The 27,007-nt window shown below is 32.9% G+C and overlaps 1 protein-coding gene across 2 annotated transcripts in view; it reads right to left on the bottom strand.

Annotated features, from left to right (window-relative positions):
• LRRC40 (leucine rich repeat containing 40) overlaps positions 1-27,007 on the bottom strand; it is a 49,681-nt gene that overhangs the window by 6,266 nt on the left and 16,408 nt on the right. The window contains exons 4-12 of one of the 2 annotated variants that reach the window (XM_008535584.2): positions 26,355-26,484; positions 23,077-23,200; positions 20,046-20,188; positions 18,834-19,006; positions 14,740-14,827; positions 14,576-14,621; positions 7,869-7,977; positions 4,804-4,911; positions 1,832-1,942 (exon numbers count right to left, since the gene is read on the bottom strand). In XM_008535584.2, the coding sequence (XP_008533806.2) occupies positions 1,832-1,942; positions 4,804-4,911; positions 7,869-7,977; positions 14,576-14,621; positions 14,740-14,827; positions 18,834-19,006; positions 20,046-20,188; positions 23,077-23,200; positions 26,355-26,484 (1,032 nt within the window). The remainder of the gene's footprint in view (positions 1-1,831; positions 1,943-4,803; positions 4,912-7,868; positions 7,978-14,575; positions 14,622-14,739; positions 14,828-18,833; positions 19,007-20,045; positions 20,189-23,076; positions 23,201-26,354; positions 26,485-27,007) is intronic. The other variant, XM_070592309.1, reaches the window with a different exon arrangement.

The raw sequence follows: 27,007 nt of genomic DNA, 5'->3' as shown, positions 1-27,007 counted from the left end.
ACGTAACCAACTGATACTGCAATTAACTCTTTAATAATAGATTTAACAGGATAAACAGTGTAAACCAGTCCCTTATCTCCTTCAAACTGAGCTCAGAAATACTTCCCGAAGTTCAGGGCCCTTTAGATCATGCCTGTAAATACCATATCATTTGATACCACAAATATTTGATTTGTGTTAATACATATATCTCACATACAGATATGAAATTCTACTCTAAGAAGAATTGAAAAATTATACGGAAAAAAGGAAAGAGGAAAGTAAAGAGATTCTAGCCATATTTAAAAATTTGGAGCTTTCTACTACATAGGTGTTAAGCAAATCCATTTCTACTCTACGTTTAGAATAAGAAATTTCAATTTGCACAATGCGTATATTTTTTAGCTCTTACAATGAGACATGGAAGTAAACATAATCTCATTTACTCTTGGAAGAATCTGGGGAAAATGTTAGAAGAAAGGTTAACGGAAGGTAGAAGGATTCAAGAGGCTGTGTAACTACTAATAATATAAAATATTTGTGAGAAAATTATACCCAATTAGAGGTCACCCATTACAACTGAATAATTTTCTCTAAACTATTTTTTTGAGTTCAGAAGTCAAGCCTAATACGTAAGAATCATACTTTCTACAGCTCAACCTATGTTCTTTATTTCTTTTCTCTGTAGTTTTCTCCAGTTATTGTCTTTATTAGGTTGTGGTGAATAACCCAAGGACGGTTTCTATCCTTTTCTTAGAGTCTCATACCTAGCGATATGAGACATAAAAAGCATATTTTAGTCACTTAATTAGAAACTTCCAGGTATGGTTATAGACAGAGGCATATATATACATACACCCACTGAAGAATGGGATGAAAAGAAAGCCAGCAGCAATGGGGACATGAAGTCATTCTGTCTGCTCCATTAATACTGAACTAAAATGTGGTTTTACACTGTTTTGCCAGTAATTGCCATCAAAAAATAAAAGCAATCCCACATTTAGTAGGAGCAGAGTATTACAGATTTACTTTAATCCCATAAGTAAAAAATTTTTGTCTCTATAGGAAGGATAAATCCTCAGTTCTAACTTAGCTTATTGTTATTTAACCACTGTTTGAGCAGAGCAAGAGGAGCTATACTCTAAATAAACTAAAACCACACCTAGTAACAATATACGAGCAGTAGGAAGCCCAGATGATAGAGACATAATTTACAAATAAAGTTTTAAAGCCCAAGCAAATAAATGACTATCTAACGCTGAGACATACATTACATATTACCCTCAAAGAACTGTGACAGTTCTGATCCTGTCACTTCAACTTTGACATATTTAAACTTCCTATTACCTTTTGCAGATTCTTAAACAGTTTTTTCTCTTTTTGGCTCCACTTACAGTGTTCTTTTTCTTTATTTCTGGGCTTGCATGTTTAATATAATATTTTGAAACCAAATAGGTTCTTTTTAAGAGAAGCCATGCAAGCTGCTGTACCAACATAGGGTTTTGATCATTTTATGCTATTTACTTTTAGGAAAGAAACAATGTGAAGTACACACTTTCTATGTGTTATTTGTAATTTTGCTTAAGCATGAATCTAAAGGATGTGTTAATATTTTCTAATATTTTAAATAATTTTATCTTATCACTTAACTTATAAATTGTTTACAAATGATAGATATCTGATTAAAATATTTCCTAAATGCTTCATTTTAGATTTTTTTCTAAGATATTATTAACAAACTAAAGACCAATTTCCACATTTACCTGGGAAATATGAGGGAAAGGTCAAAAGTTAGGCAAATCTCAAAGACAAGTTATAATGAAAAAAGTCAAGCAATAGTATCAATAAATACCTGAGATCTAAAAAAGTCAATTTCTGAAGTGTACATAATTCCAAGGATACAAAGGAAAGTTTATTAAAACTGAGATTGACATCAGAAACCATTTCCTTCAGTTCTATAATCCTGAAACAAAAATAATTTTAAAATGTTAGCACTGGAATTCACTGTCAGAACTTCAAAACTACAAGCAGGCCACGGGGGGAAAAATCCTATATTATTTCTGCTAATTAAGATTCTCTGTAACTTTTACTTTTCTCACAAAAATTTCAATCAGTTTGGAAGTATAACTGATAAAAACAGATTTTTAAAAACAGCCTTAATATTATCTGTCCAAGATTTCTATTTGACCTTAAATGTATGTTGAAGTCTAATTTAGGAACCCATTTATTTTATATTTAAATCAATTATGGACAAAGAAGAAAAACCAAATCTAGGCAATTATTATACTATACTCTGTAACACAGCAGTTTCCTTATTAGACTGCATAGTTTAATACCATCTGTATCTGGGTATTCAAAGTGCTTTTTTCGATATGATATGTTAACATTTTAAAAGTATAGTACAGCATTTGTTATCTAAATTATCATTATATTTAATCATGATTGCAAGAAAACATTAAGTTAATTCCTAGGTTTGGAAGTGTCACTACTAAGCAACTTAAGTTAAACCTTAAAGAGGAAGAATTAAATGTCCTAAGAAGCTTAATCAAGCTTAAAGTACATTAATTTAATTATAAAAACAAGAAATATATAGGATTTGCCAAGAAATGAAAGTTAAACTAGAACTGTACATCATTCTTGCCTATCACATTAGCAAAGAAAAAACCCAAAGAATATCAAATGCTGTGCTAAAGAGGACACAGGAAAGATACAATGAGTTTGGAGATGTAACTGATAAAACTTTTTTGGAAAGTTTTTGGATATAAATAAGAGCCATACTCTTTGATCTAGTAATTCTTCTGGAAATCTGGCCTAAAAAGAAAAATGTTTCATTTGTTGCCATAATCAATCTTAGGGTATACAGACAAATGAGATTTTAAAAGTACTGTTTACAACATAGAGAAATACTTATGACAAATAAACCAATCAAGATACAAATTGTATGTATAATTCTAAATGGGGAATAGCTTCAAATAAAATGTGCCACGAATAGAATAAATCAGTAATGGGATTATAAATGATTTATCCCTTCATTTAGTCCAAAATTTTATGAATAAGTATTATTTTTACAATCAGAAAATAATATGGTGAAAAGTGACTTGTGAAATAAAAATTTAAGAAAGAGGGAAAGTGGTTTAGAAACTCTCTAGAGCAAGGTATGTCTTTACTATCTTTCCTCTTTGGCCTTCTAAATTGCTAAAAGTATGCTGGAATAACTGTGGTAACAGAATAACATTGTTTTGCGTAAGAATAGCTAGATAAAATGAGACAGTAAGTAAAAAGGTAATGTCTTTTTAACCCTTCCATCTTCATTCCCAACTAGCTTGTTTGATCCAGGATCCCCACGGCAAACTTATCCCATCTGACAGCAAATCTAAATGCTCAAGTAGTCTATCAAATGCCCTCTGAGCCCTTTAAGCAGAGAAAATGAGAGGACGGACTGGATCTCCTTTTGCAATGGAACCTCTGAAAGTTACCATCTTTCAAGATCCACATTCCCCAAACCATGGTCTGTAAAACAGAAAACAAATTATAGTTTTCTGACTTTTTAAAAATTTTAAACATCTAAAAATATTTTTTGGCAGTTAGATGAAACCCATTCTATTTTCCCAATATATCATCTTTTTTTAGAAGACTTAAGTGCTTATCAAGGGCTAGGCACTGGCTAAATGCTTTATGTGGATTATGTAATGTAATTTAATACTTATAAATGGGCACTGTTACTCTCTCTACTTCAGAAGTAAGGAAACTAAGAGCAGTCAGTTAACTTGTCCAAGGACATACAGTTCATAGATCTGGGATATAGATACAAACAATCGATTCTATGGCCCAGGTTCTTTATCATTACCCTATCCCGTCTCCCTCACTGTTGTTTTCATTGCAAGGTTATCTTTCAACTGTTTTGGGGTATATAGTTTACTGCAAAAAAATAGTCATTTTTAAAAGTTCAATATTATACTAAACTAATTTTCTCTCATAACCTAAAGATTCTGTTACAATTAACATGAATAAAGATGTATTAAACAGTACAGAGTACAATGCAAACAACTTCTGATGTTTGGAAGTGAAGAATCCTTTTCTGGGAGGAAAATATTAACAGGGTTCAGTCAATTTTGCTTTTACTATCAGTGGAAAAATTCAGTGGCCTACCAATTCATTAACATAAAGCCCCAAATGAAAATTCCTATTAATCTACATGGACCTGGGTTTGCATGATCTCTTAAAACTTTTCCTCTAAATTTCATTATATAAGAAAAAGCAATTTAATACTTTTAATAATTCTAATACTTATTTTCCAAGTTTAAAATGTAAAAGAAAAAGTTTTAGAAAACCTATATACCTCTCAGAATGTTAATGTTACAAGTATCTCAGGGAATACTTAAGTAAATTTTGCTAAATCCCTCTAATGCAAGAAATTTTACATATACTTTTTTTTTTTCTTGAGGAAGATTAGCCCTGAGCTAACATCTGCTGCCAATCCTCTTCTTCTTCTTCTTCTTCTTCTTCATTTTTTTTTTTTTTTTTTTGCTGAGGAAGACTGGGCCTGAGCTAACATCCATGCCATCTTCCTCTACTTTATATGTGGGATGCCTGCCACAGCATGGCTTGCCAAGTGTACATAGGGCCGCATCTGGGATCTGAAGAAGCAAACCAGGGCCACCAAATCAGAACGTGTGAACTTAACTGCTGCGCCACCAGGCCAGCCCCTAGATATACTTTCAAAATTAAAAAACTATGAAAAATAATTATTCTTTCAACTAAGATGCAAACACAAGTAAGAATGAGTCACAACTTAATAGAAATGGCATCATGAACAGTTCTTACCTTTTTGGAATTTCACATAGCTGATTCTTACTGAAGTTAACAGAAGTGACAATGTTGCTTTTTACTGCATCAAACACTTCATCAGGAATCAAAACTGCTTGTTTATCACTAAATGAAAAATGGTTTAAAAAATGTATCATTCTTAGCAATCCAGAAAGATACGATTATTACTTTTCATTTTTAAAGGCCTTTAAAGATTTTATAAGGAGGTTTTTCAGGCCAGTTGATTACGAAGTTCTATAAAGAACGCTACAAAAACCTGCGAACTCACAAAATGTTAACCAGTAGGAAGTCAAACACCATGACACACTGTGCCAATCCTTCTGAGACTCACATACTCTACATGAGTGAAAACAGACATATACCTTCAGAGTCTAAGATGTCTAGAAATCATACAGGAAATGCATGGTCATACAGTAAATGGATTCCTCTACTGCAGAGTAGAACTAAAATTTTTAAATTTTAATTTTAAGAACTACAATCTTAAAAATTTTGACCCTTTTCTTAAAAATCTCTAACAGGGTTTATCTGTCAACTTTCTTTGGGTATAGAGTTAACTGTAAGATAATGATCATTTTTAAAAGTTCAAAATAATACTAATCTAGTTTCCTCATAACCTAAACCAGTTTCTCTCTCCTTTAGCATGTGACCAGGTAGACAGGCCAGTGGACACAGACTAAACTATTCCTGGTTCTAACATTAATGAGCTTTCTAATTGACCTTTCTCGAACCTCAGTTCTGTGAAATTAGAATCTGAAGTTATTATTATTTATGCTAGATCTTTTGCAAATGTAAATATAAATAAATTTCCTTTTCATTAAAATTTTCAGTAAAATTTTGAATAAAATATAAATTTAATCTTAAAGGAAAGTATAGTAGAACTCCGACCTTTGCAGATTTAACAATCTGTTGATGTTTGTTGTTAGAATTAGTCATTATCCTTACATTCTTCTTTTACAATTTTTAATGCCTAACACGTCATCCACTTAAAAGAATTTTCAATGCAATGTCAAATGAATGACCGTATGAGAAAGAAAACAATACTAGATATAATGTGCATTATGGGAGAACTGTGTAAGAAAGGCATTGTAACACAGACAGGTAAAAAGAAAGCCTAGATTTCAGAGTTGTTAGGCCTTGTCTTCTGCTTTAGGTCCCATCTTCTGCTGTGCAGATGTAGCATTTTTATCTTTGCAATCAGAAATGCTCAAAGCTAATTAAGCTTTGAAGATTCATGCTATTTTTAAAAATTTAGTTGAAAGCATTTCTGCCTTGAGATTGGGAATTAATTTATATTTTAAATAGGATATTCCTTTCCAATGAAAGTCTCTGAGGAAAACAAATTACAATAAATTTAGAATCAAAACAACCTAAGATGTATGGCATTAAGTGCTATCTTTATTATGCTTTTGTGATATCTGTGTCTTTAAAAAGTGGGAATGATGGGGGCCCGTGTGGTGGCGCAGCGGTTAAGTGCACACATTCTGCTTTGGTGGCCCAGGGTTCGCCGGTTCGGATCCTGGGTGCGGACATGGCACCACTTGGCAAGCTATGCTGTGGCAGGCATACCACACACAAAGTAGAGGAAGATGGGCACGGATGTTAGCTCAGGGCCAGTCTTCCTCAGCAAAAAGAGGAGGATTGGCAGCAGTTAGCTCAGGGCTAATCTTCCTCAAAAAAAAAAAAAACAAGTGGGAATGATTATCCAAAATAAAATTGTATCAATAGTACTTTATAGATCATTCGGAGGATTAAAAGCAACAGCACATGTAAAATATCTAGTACACTGCTCTGCACAGAAAGGGACTCCAAAAATGCTATCCACTCAGGGTGGAGGGAATGGAAGCCAGAGACAAAAGAAATTCTAAGCTAAGAAATTCTAAGGCAGGAATCAAGTCTGTCTCATTCAGTGTAGCATGACACCTAGTACAGAATTTGATACATAGTGGGCTCCAAAAATATCTACTGAACAAATAGGTACATCATGTGGAAGATAAGACATGCTAAGTTGCCATGCTATGCTATGAGAGAAGAAAGACACAAATCTGAGCACAGAAGAGAAATACTTTGTGTTACAGTGTCAAAGAAGGAAGCTGGATTAGGGTAGTGATTTCTACATACATCACAGAGTGGCAGGCAAGTGGTGAGACCAATGTGAATGAAACGCAACAAATCTGAAACACAGACTGTATCCTGACTGCTGAGGAGGTGGTTGCTCCTGACACATTAAGGAAAAGAGGCCAGACACTGATACTGGCTATGTAGATAATCAAATAAATCTAGTCACCTATCTCACTTGAGCCTGTATTCTTTTGTATTTTCATTACAACACCCAGACATGAGCCAATCACTGCAAGAGCTTGGACAGTCTTGATTACTTTTATCTTTGATGCCTTAGACAGTACGGGAAGAATACTTGACAACCACTTCCAATCTTTGCATAGGTATCTTCTTTCCCCAGTCAAATACGCTTCCATAATATATAAAACTTTTAGGCTTCTGTCTCAATTTATCTACTAACATTGTAATTGTTTCTGGCTTAATATATGTGCTACCAGAGTGCATTATTATGATGACATAATATTTGACTTGTATTCAGATAGAATAACGGGGTAGAACCTCTCAAGCTTTGCCTGTGAGGTATTCATTAACTAAATGATACTTATTTCTTATTTACTAATATAGACACCCCCAATAGAAAGTTCTCTCTGGATGCTGGTTACTGAATCAGAAAATTTCATTACTAACCAATACATTCACTCTTTTATTTTTATATTAATAAAATGTTCTTTATCATAAAAATTTTACTACATGTTAATAACCATCTATTTATCTCTGAAGCTTAATAAACACTAATCACCTAAGGAATGGGCATTTAAGTTCATTGCCCTTTTAATATGCTTTCATCTCATCATTGTTTTTGCAATTGCTATTATTCTAAGTCAAGTACTAATGCATTTGGATGAATTCTTCCTCATCAATTGTCCTTTTTCTGAAGGTTTCTGAAAGTTATTTCTGAAAGTTTCCCATATGTTTTGCAATGCTTAGAAAAACAAATTACATACCTATAGTCCAATATTTTCAACGTGACGATGCTGTGTACATTGACTCTGGATTCACTTGGTAGTGTCATGGCAGTCTCAGTAACAGAGTTATTTTGGCTAGGTTCATCATCTGACAAAAGAAAAGTTATATAAAACCAATATTTATACTACAAAATCATTTTTTAAAATTCTTGAAAATACATAAAAATAGTATATATGATTTCTAGATATTATTGGTGAGAATGTCTTTAGTCATATGCTTTCTTTCCAATAACTCAAATCTGGGTCTAGCATTTAATATTTACTTAATGGAAAACAGATAGTTACTAAAATGTGGCTTCAAAATATTTTTATAAATCCTACCATAAGGAAATTCAGGAGTAGGAAAGAACCTTCAAAGAGTAATTATAATGTCTCAGAAGAAACAACAACAAGCAATCCTTCCTGTTAAGAAAAATAATATCATCCATAAGAAGGAATTGGCTAACAAAGGAAAAGTATTATTTCTCACAAATGTCTACCAAATAGGCATATGCCTATCGTTTCAGTTTAGGACACAGTGAAGCTGATTATCCTCAGTCACTTAAAATCTGTCAATCTGCATAATCAAGTAAGCTTTTGGTACATTATTTATGTTAAGATTTTTTTTTCACAGCAAATGCATGACCATCTTCAATAGAGATTTCCTAAAATGCATGCATACTCACACATTCACACACAATCAACCCCCTCATTAATCTCCAGAGATTAACACTGCCATTTTATGGTATAAAAAACAAAACAAACAAAAATACACATTCAAAAGAAATGACTTTGTGATTTTTCGGCAAAAGAGACTTCAGCAATCTAGACAGAAGCAAAATAAGACTATTAATTTTCAGCAATGTGAAAAAATAAACAGTCCTAGTATTCATACATTAAGAGCAGAAGGCACATGAAAAGAACATAAAGAAACAGTAGTACCCCTGATCTTGCGTCAAATCAGTAGGCATTTAATGAACATTTGTTGAATACTACTAAGTAGTAGTATTTCTCTTGCTTTGAGTTCATCAGTTATTCATTAATCAATAATTATTAAACTATTATTTCCCATGCAAAAATCATATGAATATTTTATTTATAGAGGCAATAGAGAATAAATGACAGAAAATCAAACAGAGATAAAAGACATTAAGGGAAATAGTATCAAGTGAATACTTCGGTGTTTAGAAGTTCCCTAGAGGTTTGGCTACATCATCTTAAAGAATATGTAACATATATTGCCAAATTACATCAGCAGACAGACAATATTACACCGCAACAAAGTCCATTTATTTTTTAAATATACACATACTATACCGTGTTATATATTGAGATAGAGTGTTCTCAACACTTTTGAAAGAGCTACTGTTAATAATCAGCATTGAGAATACAGAGGGAGAATATTCTCTTGGGAGTAGACGTGTGTGACAGAGAGATTTACTTTTCATTATATATCTTTGTATATTCATTGATTGATTTTTTTTACCATGTGTATTTACTGACTTTTTAAAAACCTAAGATGGCAATATTCCCCAAACTGATCTACAGATTCAATGAGAATCCCAGCTGACTTCTTTGCAGAAATTAACAAGCTGATTCTAAAACTCATATGGGATTGCAAGAAACCCAGCATAGTCAAAACAAGTTTGAGAAAGAAGAATAAAGTAGGAGGACTTATACCTGCTGATTTCCAACATACTACAAAGCAGTAGCAATTAAGATAGTATGGTACTGGCCCAGGACAGACATACAGATCAATGGAAAAAAACTGAAAGTCTAGAATGAACCCTACATTTATGGTCAACTGATTTTCAACAAAGGATGCCAAGACCATTCAACAAGGAAAAACAGTCTTTTCAACAGCTGGTGCAGGGAAACTGGATAGCCACATGCAAAAGAATTACATTGGACCCTTATGCTATACCTTATACAAAAATTAACTCAAAATGGATCAAAAATTTAAATGTAAGAGCAAAAGTATAAAACTCTTAGAAGAAAACAGAGGCAAATCTTCATAAAATAGGATTTTGCAAAGGATTTTTAGATATGAAACCAAAAACATAGGCAAAAAAAGAAAAACTAGATAATTGACTTCATCAAAATTTAAAAAAAATTTCATGTTCAAAAGACACCAATAAGAAAATGAAAAGACAATTCACAGGGGGCTAGGAAATATTTGCAAATCATATATCTGCCAAGAGATTTATTCTAGAATACATAAAGAACTATTCCAACTCAATAATAAAAAGATAAATAACCCAATTAAAAATTGGGCAAAGGATCTGAATAGACATTTCTCCAAAGATGTACAAATGTCCAATAAGCACATGATAAGATGCTCAATATCATTAGTCATCAGGGAAATGCAAATCAAATCTACAGTGAGACACCACTTCATACCCACCAGGATGTCTAGAATGAGAAAGTCAGAAAACAACCAGTGTTGGTGAGGATGTAGAAGAAGCGGAACTTTCAAACAACGCTGATGAGAATGGAAATTGGTGCAGCTGCTTTGTAAAAGTCTGGCACTTCCTCAAATGGCTAAACATAAAGTTACCATATGACCCAGCAATTCAACTCCTAGATATATATGCAAGAGAAATGACAACATATGTTCACACTCAAACTTGTAAATAAACGTTTGTCACAGCATTATCCATAATAGCCAAAAAGTATGAAAATTCTTTTTGAGATGATGAAATGTTCTAAAACTGACTATGATGATGGTTACATATATTTGTTAATACAGCAAAAATCATTTAATTGTACACTTTACATGGATAAATTCTATGGTATGTGAATTATCTCACAATAAAGCTGTTTTTTTTATTAGCAGAAAAAAAAAGACTATTTCCCAGCTTTTCTTATACGTGTGGCCATATGACTAAGTTCTGACCAATGGCATATTAGAAGTGATGTATGATACAACAGCTTAGTATATATCCTAATATATTTAATCATTTTTGCACTTTAAAATGCCATAAAACACACCCTAACAAATTTAAAAGAATAGAAATCTTACAACGTCTGCTCTCAGACCACAATGGAATTAAACCAGAGATCAATAACAGAAAAATAACCAGAAAACCCCAAAATATGTGGAGATTAAACAAGACATTTCTAAATACACATGGCTCAAAGAAGAAAACTAAAGAGAAATTTTAAAATATTTTGAACCACATGAAAATGAAAACAACTTATCTAAATTTGTTGGATGCAGAGAAAGCAGTATTTAGAGGGAAATTTATAGCATTGAATGCATATACCAGGAAAGAAGAAAGATTTAAAATCAATAATCTAAGCTTCTATCTTAGGAAGTTAGACAAAGAAGAGCAAATTAAATCAAAGTAAGAAGAAAAGAAATAATATGAATTAGAGCAGAAATGGATGAAATTGAAAACAGGAAATCAATAAAGAAAATCAATAAAAACAAAAGTTAGTTATTTGAAAAGATCAACAAAATTGATATGCCTTTAAGCCAGGCCAACTAAGAAAAAAGCAGCACAAATTACTAATACCAGAAATGAAAGATGGGGCACCACTATAGATCCCATGGATATGAAAAGGATAATAAAGGAGTAATAACTCTATATCCACAAATTTGATAACCTAGATGAAATGGACCACTTCCTTGAAAGGCACAATCTGCCAAAACTCACACAAGAAGAAACAGACAACCTGAATGAACAGGCCTATATCTATGAAAGAAATTTAATCAATAATTAATAACCTTCCAAAACAGAAAGTACCAGGCCCAGATGGGTTCAGTGGTAAATTCTATCAAATGTTTAAGGTAGAAATTATATCAATTCTCTACAATCTCTTTCAGAGGATAAAAGCAGAGGGAATACTTCCTAATTCATTCTACATGCTAGCATTACTCTAATACCAAAACCAGACAAATACATTACGAAAAAAAGACAACTAGAAAGCAATGCTCTCATGAACATACATGCAAAAATCTTCAACAAAATAATAGCAAAGCAAATCTAAAAAAGTATAAAAAGAATTATACACCATGACCAAGTGAGATTTAACCTAGGTACGCAAGGCTAGTTCAACATTCAAAAACTCATTAATGTAATCCTTAATATCAACAGGCTAAAAAAGAAAAATTACATGGTCATATCAACAGATGCATAAAAATCATCTGAAAAATCCAACACCCATTCATGATAAAAACTCTCAGTAAACTAGGAATAGAGATGAACTTTCTCAACTTGATAAAGACCATCTACAAAAACCCTACAGTTAACATCATACTTAGTGGTGAGAAACTTGAAGTTTCCTCCTAAGAACAGGTACAAAGCAAGGATGTCCCCTCTCACCACTCCTTTTCAACATCTTACTGGATGCTGCTTACTGGTCCTTGCTAATGCATTAAGGGAAGAAAAGGAAGTAAAAGGTGCACAGTTTGGGAAGCAGGACATGAAACTGCCTTTGTTCACAGATAACATGATCATCTAGGGAAAAAATTTGAAAGAATTGACCAAAAAAACCCTCCTGAAACTAATAAGTGATCACAGTAAGGTTGCAGAATGCAAGGTGAATATATAAAAGTAAACTACTTTCCTCTCTATCAACAAAAAACAAGTAAAATTTGAAATTAAAAACACAATACTATTTACATCAGTATCTTCAAAAAAGAAATACTTAGGTATAAATCTAACAAAATAGGTACAAGAACTATATGAGGAAAACTGCAAAACTCTGATGAATGAAATCAAAGAAGAACCAAATAAATGGAGAGATATTCCATGTTCATGGAAAGGGAGACTCAGTATTGTCAAGATGTCAGTTCTTCCCTACTTGATCTATAGATTCAAGGCAATCCCAATCAAAATTTCAGAAAGTTATTTTATCAATATTGACAAACTGATTCTAAAGTTTATGTGGAGAGACAAAAAACCCATAATAGCCAATGATATATTGAAGGAGTAGAATAAAGTTGAAGGACTGATGCTATACAACTTCAAAACTTACCATAAAGCTGCAGTAATCAAGACAGTGTGATATTGGCAAAAGAACAGACAAATAAATCAATGGAACAGAATAGAGAGCCCATAAATAGACCTCCATAATTATAATCAATTGATCTTCGACAGGAGCAAAGGCAATACAATGGAGCAAAGATAGTCTTTTCCACAAATGGTGCTGAAACTACAGGACATCCACATGCAAAAATAACAGCTTTATATATAACTGCCAAAATTTGGAAGCAACCGAGATGTCCTTCAGTAGGTAAATAGAAAAATAAACTGTGGTACACCCAGACAATGGAATATTATTCAGTGCTAAAAAGAAATGAGCTATCAAACCATGAAAAGACATGGAAGAAGCTTAAACGCATATTACTAAGTGAAAAGTCAATCTGAAAAGGTTACAGACTGTATGATTCCAAATGTATGACATTCAGGAAAAGACAAATCTATGGAGACAATAAGATCAGTGATTGCCAGAGATGGGGGTTGGGGGATGAAAAGGCAGATCAGAGAAGATTTTTAGGGCAGTGAAAATATTTTATATACTTTGATATTTCAATGATGGATGCATGTCATCATACATTTGTCCAGACCCATAGAATGCACACCACCAAGAGTGAACCTTAAGGTAACAATGGACTTGAGGTGACTATATGTCAGTGTAGGTCTATCCTTGATAAAAAACAAGAAATGTGCCATTCTGGTGAGTGATGTTGATAACAAGGGAGGCTATGTCTGCGGGGGCAGAGGAAATATAGGAAATCTCTGTACTTTCCTTTCGTAAACCTAAAACTACTCTAAAAAAATAGCCTTACAAAAAATTTGCTTATTCTGACATGACTTCTAACTGATGCATATCAGAAGAGTCAAATTTTTCTGGAGGGGAAAGGATACCTAGAGAAGAAAGGAAACTCTTTGATGGGCAGGAAATAAGAGTCTTAGAAAATTATTTTAACAATTTATTTGAAAGGCAAGGCAGAAAATGGAAATTTCTTAAGTATACTGTTATCTTATTCACTTAACATATACTGACTGGTAATATGGTGCTAGACTAGGCTGTCCATAATCAATAAAGTTGTGAGCCAAGTTAACAGCTGCTGCATTTAGCCACTAAGTTTAGGAGTGGTTTGTTATGCAGTAATATACTGGTGCAACTAATTCTTTTCTTAATGCTTCAATGTGTGCTACAATGACATATATGAAATAAAAATTAAGATATACCACAATTTTAGTGAAGCATTAAATATTAAATTTATAGTATCATTTTCTCTTTTGGTGCCTGTTCATACCAAATTAACATATCTTTAAAAATGTCTTTTGTCTTTATTTTTGCCAGAACTTAGCAAAACTATGCATACAGTAGATATTCAAGTACCTGTTAATATATTTCCCAGTCAAGAGAAGCAATGTATTATAACAGTCAAGTTTTGTTTTATTCAAAGTTAAAGCATTAGATGCTTATTGAATTCTTTGTTATATTTTCTAATTGGTACACTATAACACAAATCAAAGCGATTAAGGATGGAACATTATTACTGTGAATTTAAGGATTTTTCATAACTTCAGCATACTTCTGGTGTGTATGGATTCAGAATTGGAGCCACACCAGCCAGGAACCATTTCCTCTAAATATTTACAACCAAAATACATGTAAATTTATGTACTATTAACACTTCACCACCTGTCATGTTATACTTTGAAATGTAAGAGAAAGTAGAAAAGTACCTTTAATCTTGCTTTGTAGATATTTTAAGACTTCTTGGGTTCCTTTCTGAAAAGGTGGAGAGAAAGACACACATTCACCAAGACATACTTTGCAGTTGTTGAGATCAACATGTATGTCTGAATTGCAAATTTAAAAACGAGAGCTGAATCCTAAATATGCTTACATTTATAATTTCTCTTCGAATGGTTCTCAAAGGATTTCCTTCTAGTGCCAGGAATTTCAAATGAAGTTTTCCCAATGAATAGGGCAGACTACAAAAGATTAAACCGGTTTCAGGAAAAACATCAAGAAAAGTATAATTCAACCAAATAGTTGACTAGAAAACTAACATATGACAAATTACATATCATATAACTGTGTGAAAGAAAACCCAAGTGATGTAGGCCTAAAATATTCCTCTTGAAGATAAATGCCGAACATGTAAAAGAAAAACCAGATTTATTTCAAAATTACCATATTGTGATTGTTAAAAAAGAATGTGAGCTTTAAAAAAATGCTAAATTGCATCCAGTGCTAAAATGTAAATGTTCAAAATACAATTATTATCATTTTTCTTTTTGGTGAGGAAGATTGGCCAGGTGCTAACATCTGTTGGCAATCTTCCTTTCTTTTTTTTTCCCCTCCCTGAAGCGCCAGTACATAGTTGTATACCCTAGTCATAAGTCCTTCTAGTTCTCCTATGTGGGATGCCACCACAGCATGGCTTGATGAGTGGTGTGTAGCTCTGCACCCAGGATGCAAACCAGCGAACCCTGGGCTGCCGAAGCCAAATGTTCAAACTTAACCACTATGCCACTGGGCCAGCCCTGTAGATATAAATTTGACAAGGTAGCCATCCTCACTGATACTAAATGTTTTGATTTTGTCCCTCAAGCAAGCAAATAAAATTCTTCCTAAATAAAAATGATAAAAAGAAAAAAAATAAAGTTCAATCACTCAATTCATATTTTCACTCAAAAAGAAAAGTCACTTTTATCTCTGGCACACTCATACACAGAAACATTCAATCTCAGAATTTATTAAGCATCTACAATACACTAGGCATTAGTGTAGGGACATCAAGATCCTTGCCCTTAAGGAGTTCTCAGCTGCACAAAGGAAAAAGACACACATACAGCTAACCAAAATATAAAATTGGTGAGCCTATAAAATAGTACAGCCACTTTGGAAAGCAGTCTTTTAAACATACACTTACCATACACCTAAGCTATCCCACTCCTATGTACTTACCCAGGAGAAATGAAAATAACGTCCACATAGAGACTTTTACATGAATGTTCACAACAGACCAAAATAGAAAACAATCCAAACATCCAATAACTAGCTAGTGAAGAGACGAATAGATTGTGGTATATCTGTATAACGGAATGACACTCAGCAATAAAAATGAATGACCTACTGATACACACAATCACATGAATGGATCACAAAAGCTCTATGCTCCATGAATGAAGACACAAAACTATGTACTGTGTAATTCCATTTACATGATATTCTAAAAAAGGCAAAACTAGAGTGATGGCACATCAGTGGCTGCTATAGGTTGGGGATATGAAAAGGGGACTGACTGCAATGGGTATGAGGAAACTTTAGAGAGACAAATGTTCTACATGACTGTAACAATGGTTACACAAACATACACAGTTGTCAGAAATCATCAAATTGTATGCTTAAATGGGTGAATTTTATTGTATATAAATTATACATCAACAAGTGAATATGATTTAATATATATATATGACAAGACAAATGTTAAACAAGTAATGTTGTGAGAGTAGAGATATGGAAATTAGCATGGGGACAGGTGGGGGACAGGAGTAGCAAAGCCTGGATTTGGGTCTAAAAAGACAAATGGGATTCCTTGCATCAGGCAGTGAGGCAGGAAAAGGCCATTCTATGACCAAGAAAGAAGATTAAGAAAAAGTCAGTACATTTATAGTTCAGTGTAGTCAGAGAGCAGGAGTGAAAGATGATAAAGAGAGAATGAATGAATTCTGTGAGATGGTCTTGAATGTTATGCTAAAAAGTCTGGACTTCATCTTGCAAGACAGTAGTTCCAACTGCTGGTTGGAAAACCAGAGGCACCAAAATCTCCTCGAAATTGTTTAAAACAAAAAAACAAAAAACAAAACAATTTTATGGTCCCATTTTTAGAGATTCTGATTCACTGGTGCCTCAGAATCTGTATTTTTTTCCTTAAATCTTCTCCAATGATTCTGATACATAGCCATACTTGGGAAGCAGTGCTATAACAATGGAGAACCATCAAAACTTTTTAGCAGAATGGCCTGATAATTTATTTGTATTTTATAAAAACTACTCTGGTAGCAGTGTGAGGAATCAATATTTTGTTTAGAAGAGATTCTGGAGGAGTACAAAATGAATAGAATTATCTAATATCTAGGAAGTATGGGGTTAGAGGAAAGAAACTAGTCTTTATTACGTGCCATTAGGTTCTAGGCCCTGTGAGATATACACACTTCATATCCAGAGCGCTGGAGAACGAGGTACATGTATATCAGAAATATTTGTACAAATTACTTATTCATTTAATATTATTTGTCATAGCTTTTGTTTTAAATATTTGCTTTCCATTGCTTTCATACAGTAGCCAAAATAAAACTGCCATGGGAAAAAATTTATCTGTCAATATTTATAAGAGGCAAGAAATTTATTTCATTCATCAGTTAAAAGATAAGCATTTAAGGGATAAACAGATCACTTACTAACTGTATCATAAACAGAAGTAAGTGAAAAGAGTGGTTATCATCCAAGCATTCAAATCTACAGTCAAGACATACCATATGCCATATGTACACTGTGAAAACAATTCTGATTTTTAAAAATATTTATTAAAATATACACATAGAAGAAAATCTGCTTGCCTAACTTTTCTCTTTCTGTGAATAGCAAACCATGTTTCTGACATCTAAACACAAAACCTCAGACATCTAACCAGTGTACAATCCTACAGAAGTCTGAGTCTTGTTTTTTTGTATCTGTAAAATAATTCTGTCTCTAAATATTATACTTATATAACTTTTTATCATTCTTTCCTCACTACCCTCCTCTTCCCCATCTCCAACACGAGCAATCAATTCCTAAATACTACTTATTCTGATTCATCACACCTCTCACATCCTTCCTCTTCTTTCCGTTTCCACTGTCACCACAGTTCAGGTCATTACTATACAAGAGAAATCTACAAAGCTGTCAATACGGTAAATTAGATATAGCAAATGCTCCTTAGTGATAAATATTATTAGATTAATCTAACAAAGTTTATTTAGATTCATCACCTACAAAGCCACTCCTATGTAATGTATACAACCCACTATCACCAATTTATTTTTTAATGAGATTAAGATCAAACTGGTTCTCTTCCTAATCTTTCAATAGCTCCCCACCTGTTAACTAATGAAAACTGACTCTTCACAGGCATTTCAAGGACCTCTTTCACATGGCCTCAACTTATTTTTCAAGCCCCGAATTCTCACAATCTCCCTACTTGCACCCTATTTACCAGTTCCACTTGATTCCTTGCTGTTCTCAGAACGTATTCCTACAATTTTCTGAACTTTCAAAGCTTTGTTTGTATAGTTTTCTCCTGCCAAGCAAATCATTCTGATCACCGTACATGTGTACTTGAAACTTGTAGTGAAAATTGATCACTTTAAAGATCATGTGATAGGACTTTAGTAAGGCATGACCCTGAAAGTGAGGGTGTTCTTAAATTTTGTGCTTTAGGCAATTAACTTGCCTCACCCTAATCCTAGTCCTAAAGATCATCTAAAAATGTTACTTCTTCCACAAAGTTTGCCCTGATTCCTCTCAATAAACTGTGATACCTGTATGTATCTCCTTTAAGTCCCAAAGCATTTTATGTGTTTCCCATGGCTTTATACTCATTAACAAATTCAATAAATATTTATCAGGCACCTTCTATGTACCCAGGCACTGATTTAGGAGTTAGAGATAGAGTAGTGAACAAAACAGATAAAAATCCAGGCTTCCTAGAGTTTACGTTCTCATGGGTTAGAATCACTTGTAAATATATCTAATTCTATTTGCAGATTAAGCTTGCTGCCAAGGACAAAAATCTAATTACTCTTTGTAGGTCTGTACATGATACCTGCTCAATAAATATTTATTAAATTCAATTTAGAAGCAAGATCTTTATACACTTTTTACAAATATTTTAACTTACGAATTATAATCAAATACAGACATGACTTCTTATTCGATATTTAAACTTACCTACTAATATCATTGTTGCTTAGATCAAGCCTTTCCAAAGACTGTAGTAGTGTAATTTCATCTGGAACAGATTTTAACTTGTTATCCCGCAGGTCTAGCACAAGGATAGAATTCAGATGCTTAAGATGTTCTGCCCCTAACATTTCAATCTGGTTTTCACCTACATGTAATTCCTACAAAAACCAAAGATCAATCATATGTATTTCTGTATTTCATTTTATACCAGATAATGAAAATAAAATTGAAATCTTAATTTCAAATCATTGAAAAACACATGGAAAAAACATGACTTTCTAATTACTAAGGTGCTTAAATTTTCAATTACATTTAAGCTATCTTACAGCTAAAGACAAACGGCAAAAAAAGAAAATTTTCAAGAATTTTCTGGTAATTTAAAAATAATTAAAGGTTTAATCTAACAGAAAGTTCAACATTTATAAAACCCAAGCAGAGAAATGATTTAGTCATTACATTTATAGAATTAAAAAAAAACAGATCCAAGAACTATACTGATAAAAATTAAAATTTTAAAACAAATCAGTGTAAGTTTAAAAAGCTATTTTTTTTTAAATTACTTTTATCCATTTAATTTTTTTTTTAAGGTATGCTTTTTTGGTGAGGAAGACTAGCCCAGAGCTAACATCTGTTGCCAATCTTTCTTTTTTTTTCTCCCTAAAGCCCCAGGACATAGTTGTATATCCTAGTTGTAAGTCCTTCTAGTTCTCCTATCTGGGACTGCCACCACAGCATGGCTTGATGAGCGGTGTATAGGTCCGCACTCAGGACATGAACCGGCAAACCCCTGGCTGCTGAAGCGAAGCATGCGAACTTAACCACTATGCCACCTGGTTGGCACCAAAAAAGTTATTTTTATTATAATTGTGGCAACTTATGGAGTCAGATACATTCCTTCGTGGTGTTCCATATCTCCTACAGTGCAGCCTCATCATCTACTGCTTCTCCAATTACAAGCTACTTACCAAAGGACATGGAGAAATTCCTGTTTTTTAAGTTGATTATTTCTTTTTTTAAAAAAAATCTACTACTAACAATAACATTAATGTATTTAGTCATATTAAAATTATGAAAAATATAAATATATGAAAAAAACAGCACTTATAACCAAAGCCTATTCCCAACAAATTACAAATTTCATTTTCAAAATTAATTTTTGGAAAATATATAGTTAGTTAATAATCAACTAAATAGTACCTTTAATAATTTACAAGAAGGAAATTCTGGTAGAAAACGTAATTTATTCCTCCGCAAATAAAGTAATTCTAGTGATTCCATGCTAGCCAATTCAGGAGGTATAGTTTCCAAGAGGTTTGAATTACAATCCAAATGCTTTAATCCTGTAATACATATTTAGTGAAAAGCAAAAATACTTTAATAAAGAAAATATATTGATCTACAATTGTATATGCATTCAAAGAATGTGTATGTAATCATGAGGACCTACAAACCTATGCCATCATACATTGCTATAATAATCAAGAATCCTAGAATACCATTGAATTAAATACACATAAACTAAGATATTTTTACATTTAATTATAGAGAAATAACAATATTAAAATTAATATTTAATAATAGTCCAGGTCATCTCTGTAAAAGATTTGAAAAAGCAAAGTACTCTGGTACTCTATGAAAGTACTCTAAAATGTATAAACTATACACTATGAGATATTATTTCGCTCAGCAATTATGTATCTTTAAATTTTACATCTTCAAAAAAAAAAAGCTTAGGTAGTTAAAGACATATAAATATGCAGGCATGCTAGTTGTATGAATGGATGCCAAGTAACTGTGGCTAGTAGTAGCTTAGACACTTCTGTATTTAAGATAGGCAAAAAGCCCTGGATTTCTATGTATTCCCTCCTACTCTCCCATCCATCCATACTGCCTCTCTCTCACTCCCTGTCTTCTTCCTTCCTTTCTTCTTCTATTTTTTAAAGTCCATGCTTTCTCTAACACCTTAGCTAACACTTGACAAGAAGGTACATTATAGCTCAAGAAGAGTTCTTACTTGCAGCATGTCTCTCTTACCTCCTGGATCTTTCCTTCTTAAAAGGCAGAACAGAAAACAAAAACGCAAAAAAGTAAAGGTCTTCTTTCCCTTAAGACTTCCATAAGCAGGCTTCTCCCTGATCCATATTACAAATTCTCCCATTTATGATGGCCACCACGTATTTTCCACAGTTCACTCTCAAGCCTCTAGTTTTAATAGGCCATATGCATTTTACAACTTTTTTCCCTGTACTTTGAGCCTGTCAATTTAACATAATTCAAGACTGCCTTAGACTGCTTCTTTTAGTGTTTAAAGAAGCTAACTGTTTTTTGAAACAATGTTAATAGTACTACTTTCAACTAATAATAATTTATGTATTATTTCGCTAGAGCATTGAGAAAAATGTCATAATCTGATCTACTCCAAATCCAGTAAATTCTATAAAGAAAAGTTTGTTTTAAAGTTAGAGACTGTAGTTTTCACAGTGGTTTTCATCTGAGAGCACTAATTGAGAAAACAAGCAGTATGTAGTGGAAAGAGCAATGGGGATGGAGTAAGAGTATTCAAGCTCTGGCTCTACAATTTACAATATAACTTCTAAGCCTAGGTTTATGAATCTTTACAATGTAAATAATACATATCCCCGCTAACTTACACAACTGTTGTGAGGGCAAACGGATATATGTAAAGGCATTTCAAGTTACAGAGAACCATACAAATGCTAATATTGTTCTTGGGATCCAATCATTAATGGTGAAATAACAACTAAATGTCCTGCTGGTGATCGCTGAAAAGTATCACCGTCATAAATGAAGGACAGAAAGATTCGGATCATTAGTTATATAGTATATTAGAAAAATTGCTGTAAAGTCAAAGTGTTTTTCTATTGATTTTCCTATCTGTTCCTATCTCTCAAGATATTTACACTCAATTTATGAAAAAAAATTTATGCTTCTTATATACTCACTCCAGATACCATATTTTAAGTTTAGCTCTGCTTTTCTAACACCTTTATTGAAAATTGGCAAAGAGAAGCAGTCTCAACTACTGGCGCCACAAGTAAAACTTCCCTAAAATGTCAATTTGATTTACGGCACATTTAACTTATGCACTCCTACTATAAATGACAAATAACTATTAATCTAAAGTAAAACAGCACAATTTTACAAATTTACCTCAAAATGATCTGTAATCAACTGTATTAAATCACTTCTATGTGATTTAATGACTTCCTCCACAAAGGGAGGTTTAAAAAAAATGAAGAAGGCTTACATATGATTAGAGAAAAAACTAGATATACTAGGAACTAGTATAAACTAGGAAATAGTCTACACCTGACACACAGTGTGGTCATCAACCAAGAAATAACAATAGTTCGCCTTTAAATGAAAAAAATCACTCTTAATGATTTTGGACTCTAAATAAAGAATTCTAAGATGACTAAGTATACTTACCTAAAAGGTTCTGAAATGTACCCTAAATTTATCTCTTAACGGTAGTTCTACAATACTTTAAGTTTGATGGTTCAATGGTTCAAATTTTAACAGAACCACTAAATTTTAACATTTAAAAAAAATGACTGACAATTTGGGCAAAACTAGACTATCTCTTGACACTATTACTTACAGACCACAAGGAGGCTACAGCTATAATATAACCACATATCACAGGTGGAATCACCTGTGAGAAGGGAATAACCTCTTAGTGAATGTTGAATGAATGAATGAAGAGTTAGCATAGCTCAAAACCTTAATCAATTTCTCAGGTATATAATTGTACCAGAATTCATAATCATATTTTCTTTTCCTCTTTTTGATATGCCCAAGTATTTTTTTGCTGGTCATCGTTTAGGAAGTTGCTAGACAATAATGGCGTGGAGAAAATATGATTAGTTGCTATGGTTTGCATTCAACACCATAAAATCTATTATTTTACTTCTCTGTAACTGACTACAGTCGTGTGTCGCTTAACATGGGGATACGTTCTGAAAATGTGTTGTTAGGCAATTCCGTTGTCGTGTGAACATCACAGAGCGTACTTACACAAACTTAGGCAGTATAGCCTACTTCACACCCATACGGTACTAATCTTATGGGACCACCATTGTATATGCAGTCCGTCGTTGACCAAAACGTTATGTGGCTTACGACTGTAAGTACATTAAAATTTATGTTTCTAAATGTAAGTTGCAACAACTTCACATTTATATATTTTTTTAAAACGGAGAATTACTTTTCATTCCACTTATTTCTGCTGGTAAACTCTTCAGCTGATTACTGGAAAGATTGAGTCGCACCAGACTGGATAGAGAAGAAAAACTAGCAGGAACAATTGTAAGACGATTGTTCGAAAGATCCTTTAAAAAGAGAAAGACAATGAATAAATGAACAAATAAATAAAAAAATAAATGATCCCTAACGGGGATTTCAGAATTTTGAGGCAATTGCAACAGAAAAAAGACTATTTCAGAGATGATACATTTTGTAACCCTCATTCACTGACAATTTCACAAATCATCATTCATTACCTCAATATTCTATGGGCCCACTATGTGCCCAATAATGTAGCAGAGAGGGATCAGAATAAATTCTGACTTCAGAAATATTTTGCATACAGGCCAGCCTGGGTAGCATAGTGTTAAGTTAAGTTTGGCACACTCCGCTTTGGCAGCCCGGCACTCACAGGTTTGGATCCTGGGCACAGACCTACACCACTCATCAAGCCATGCCGTGAAGGCAACCCACACACAAAATAGAGGAAGACTGTCAGAGATGTTAGCTCAGGGCCAATCTTCCTCATCAAAAAAACCCCACAAACAAACAGAAATCTTTTGCATAGAAGTTGCTGTTAATGCTAAGTCATGTTATATACCATGCATCATGTTTTCAATAAAAAATCCATTTGTTCATCCAATATTTATTGCATACCTAAGATACATTAGGCAAACTGTATGCAGTAAACTATAATATGAAATGACAAACATATTTGCAAGAGAGAAAAATTTGTGAAAGAAAGAAAAATAAAACTGAAAAAATGGCCATTTTAATTTTTGAAGACAAAAATATTCCCTGGTGGTTCTTCTGCTGACCTCAGCAAGTGTGCTTTGACTAAGTTCAAAAATCTACTCTACTCTACATTTGATTCATTCAAGCTTGCCTAATTAATCTCTGTACCTTGATGGTTCCTTAAGTTATTGTTTGTTTTTCCTTTGAACAGTTAGGAGAGAACTTTTTTTTGAAACTCTCTTTAAAACACAATGTTATGAATCAGATAATTCTTCTCACAACATTCGAATAAGGTGTGTAAGTAGTCCACTAGCTACCAGCAAACTGTAGGTAGGGCCAATGGCCACAACGAATAAAAAAAATGTGACTTCAAGGGACTGTTTTCTAAAGACTTTCATTTAGTCTAACATTAAACAACTGCATTCGGTGACTCTAAATTAAGAAGATAGAAAAGCGTAAAAATGCTAGATCAGCATATTTTTAACTTATCATAAATAACATAAAACATATTATAATCTACAACATACAACATAACAATCTACAACTCCAATACTCTAAGCACTAATCAACAGATTACTAATAAATAAACATTGTATAATATCAAAAGTTACTGACACTAAATGCAATGTAGTATTCTGGATTGGATCCTAGAACAAAAAAAAAGGACATTAGTGGAAAAACTGGGAAAAGCTTAATAAAATCTGTAGTTTAGTTAGTAACATTGTACCAACGTCAGTTTCTTCATTTTTTACAAATGTCTCACAGTTATACAAAATGCGAACATTAAGGAAAGTTGGGTGAAGGGTATATGGGAAGTCTCTGTACTATCTCTACAACATTTTTGTGAATCTAAAATTATTTCAAAATAAAAAGTTTCTGATAGAGAAAAGATATTAATTCACAAATTCTTAAAACACTTTAAAGACTCCAAATCCACAGAATTACTAATAAAGTTAAACAATTAATTACTGCAGTTAATAATTAAATTAGATATAAAACATAAGTATGTTACATATAAATTAATCAGTATTTATGCTGTCATTTCTTCCATAAATATGTATTTAGTAGCATCGTGCTAAGCAGTTTTTCCATAACTTTAAGAAATATTATTAGCCTAAATTATAACAGACGCTTATACTTTTAATGTTTTAATATATTGTTGCTCACACATATGATTTATTTGATACTGAGTCCTTATGAATACAATTTTCAACTGAAACATCCTTTCATTATGCAAATGACTATCCGGGAACGATAATGGGAAAACAACGGGGAACTGTTGTAATTTATCAGGCTTCCTTTCTACTCTAAATAGACTTTTTTTTTTAACCAACTGCTATCTTTTACCATTAAATTTTATCAGAAAATCTGACGGCTCTCTCCTTTGCCATTCATTTTTATCTACCTACGCCTGTTATTCCCAAACCTTATTTCCAATCTGATCAGACTGAAAGACAAAAGAGATATTGAATGGTTGAGGAGAGTATGCATCTTGATTTCAAACACTAGGACAGGTGAGGGAAATACCAAGGAGCACATGTTTAAAGAAAACAAATAAGTAAAAGAAGTAATTTTTCCTTTAATGAAAAATAAACTTTAAGGCTAAAATGACATAAATGAGTTTTTGAAAACGTGTAATAGAGAAAAGAACAAGAATGTAACATGAAATCACCATGTGGAGCAGAGATTATATGTCAGCATATCTGATCTAACATGGCTACAGTCTTTCAGCGAGGGCACTTCACAGCGGAATCTTACTCCTTCAGTGACAAAGTGGGGTGAAAAAAAGGATACACTTTGGAGTCAAACTGACTTATGTTGAAATGCTGAATTCCTTACTTATTAGTTGCATGCCTTCAGATAAGTTACATTTTTTTATAAGTTTTAGTTTCCTATCTGTATTAGGGAATAAAACTATCTACCTTACCATATGTTACCATACGTAAAGCACAAAGCAAAGTGCCTACTCTTTTTATTATTCCTAATAACATGATTAAAAGAATATTTGTATTGCTTTATGGTTGTCTCTAAGATGTGACACAGATGGAATGAAAATGTTGCCAGGTTATGTGGCCATTTTGAAAAACAGGGAAGAAAAGGCAGGTCTTAAAGGGGTTGTCTGGACACTCAGGACAGCAGGGCCACAGGGCCTATACAGGAGGAAGCGGGAATGGGTACAGAAAAGGGGATTGGTCTCCGCTGAATACACGGTGCCTCTACTTTACCAAGCCATAAAAGCCTGTGAATAACAAAGTCATCCTCATCACCCCTTTCCCAAATTCTATTCCAAATTCAAACTTAACGTGATTTCACACGAAAACATAGGAAAAATAAATTTACAATTACTAATTTAGCAATCTAATTAAAACGCACGGTTTCTGATAATCTGGTCATATAGTCAGCTGTCCATATTCTTATGATTTCAATCATAACATCCAACTACTCTGCCTGATGAAAAATCTCACCAGCCCCAAATTATATAAAAATTGGAAAATCACAACTTACCAAATCTTCTAAACTGAAAAGTTGTTCAAATCCCTCTGGTAGGCAAGTTAGTTCATTATGCTGAAGATACAAGCCCTTCAGATTTCTTAGATTTGTAATTTCTTCAGGGAGTATTTTCAGTTTGTTATGGCTATTGATTGATAAAATAAATGGTGAATAATTTGGTGACAACATAATAAAAACGTATAAAGGCATTTTTGCTAACCAACGGGCTCATCAAAAAAAATGAAGTATGTTACCAATTTTAAGTACTTATCACACTTCACCATCCTAAAAGAATACACTCATTCAAATGACGGTAATCTAAACTAATTAGATTGAGGGTTTCAAAGAAATAAAGGTTTTTAACCAAGCAAAGAATTTGTGAACTTTTGATTGCTTCCTTATAATCAACTTTTGATTTTGCATGTAATATGAAAGGATATATTGGACTCAATTTTTTATACTATATTCGAGTTTTAAAATTTTGACAAAGATATGTGCACACATATACTACAATGGAGTCAACATCTTATGTGGGGATTATATTTTAAATTTAACACTAAAAACAAAAAAAGCTCTTTCTGTTTGAGGGCCTGGAATGTCCAGTTGGATATAATATGCAACTCTACTCTTCTTTGTACTTAGTCTTAACTTTTCAGCTCAGTCCTTCT

The sequence above is a fragment of the Equus przewalskii genome, chromosome 24 (assembly GCF_037783145.1).
Source record: "Equus przewalskii isolate Varuska chromosome 24, EquPr2, whole genome shotgun sequence".
NCBI classification, from domain to species: Eukaryota; Metazoa; Chordata; class Mammalia; order Perissodactyla; family Equidae; genus Equus; species Equus przewalskii.
This window is presented reverse-complemented; position numbering and strand designations above follow the sequence as displayed.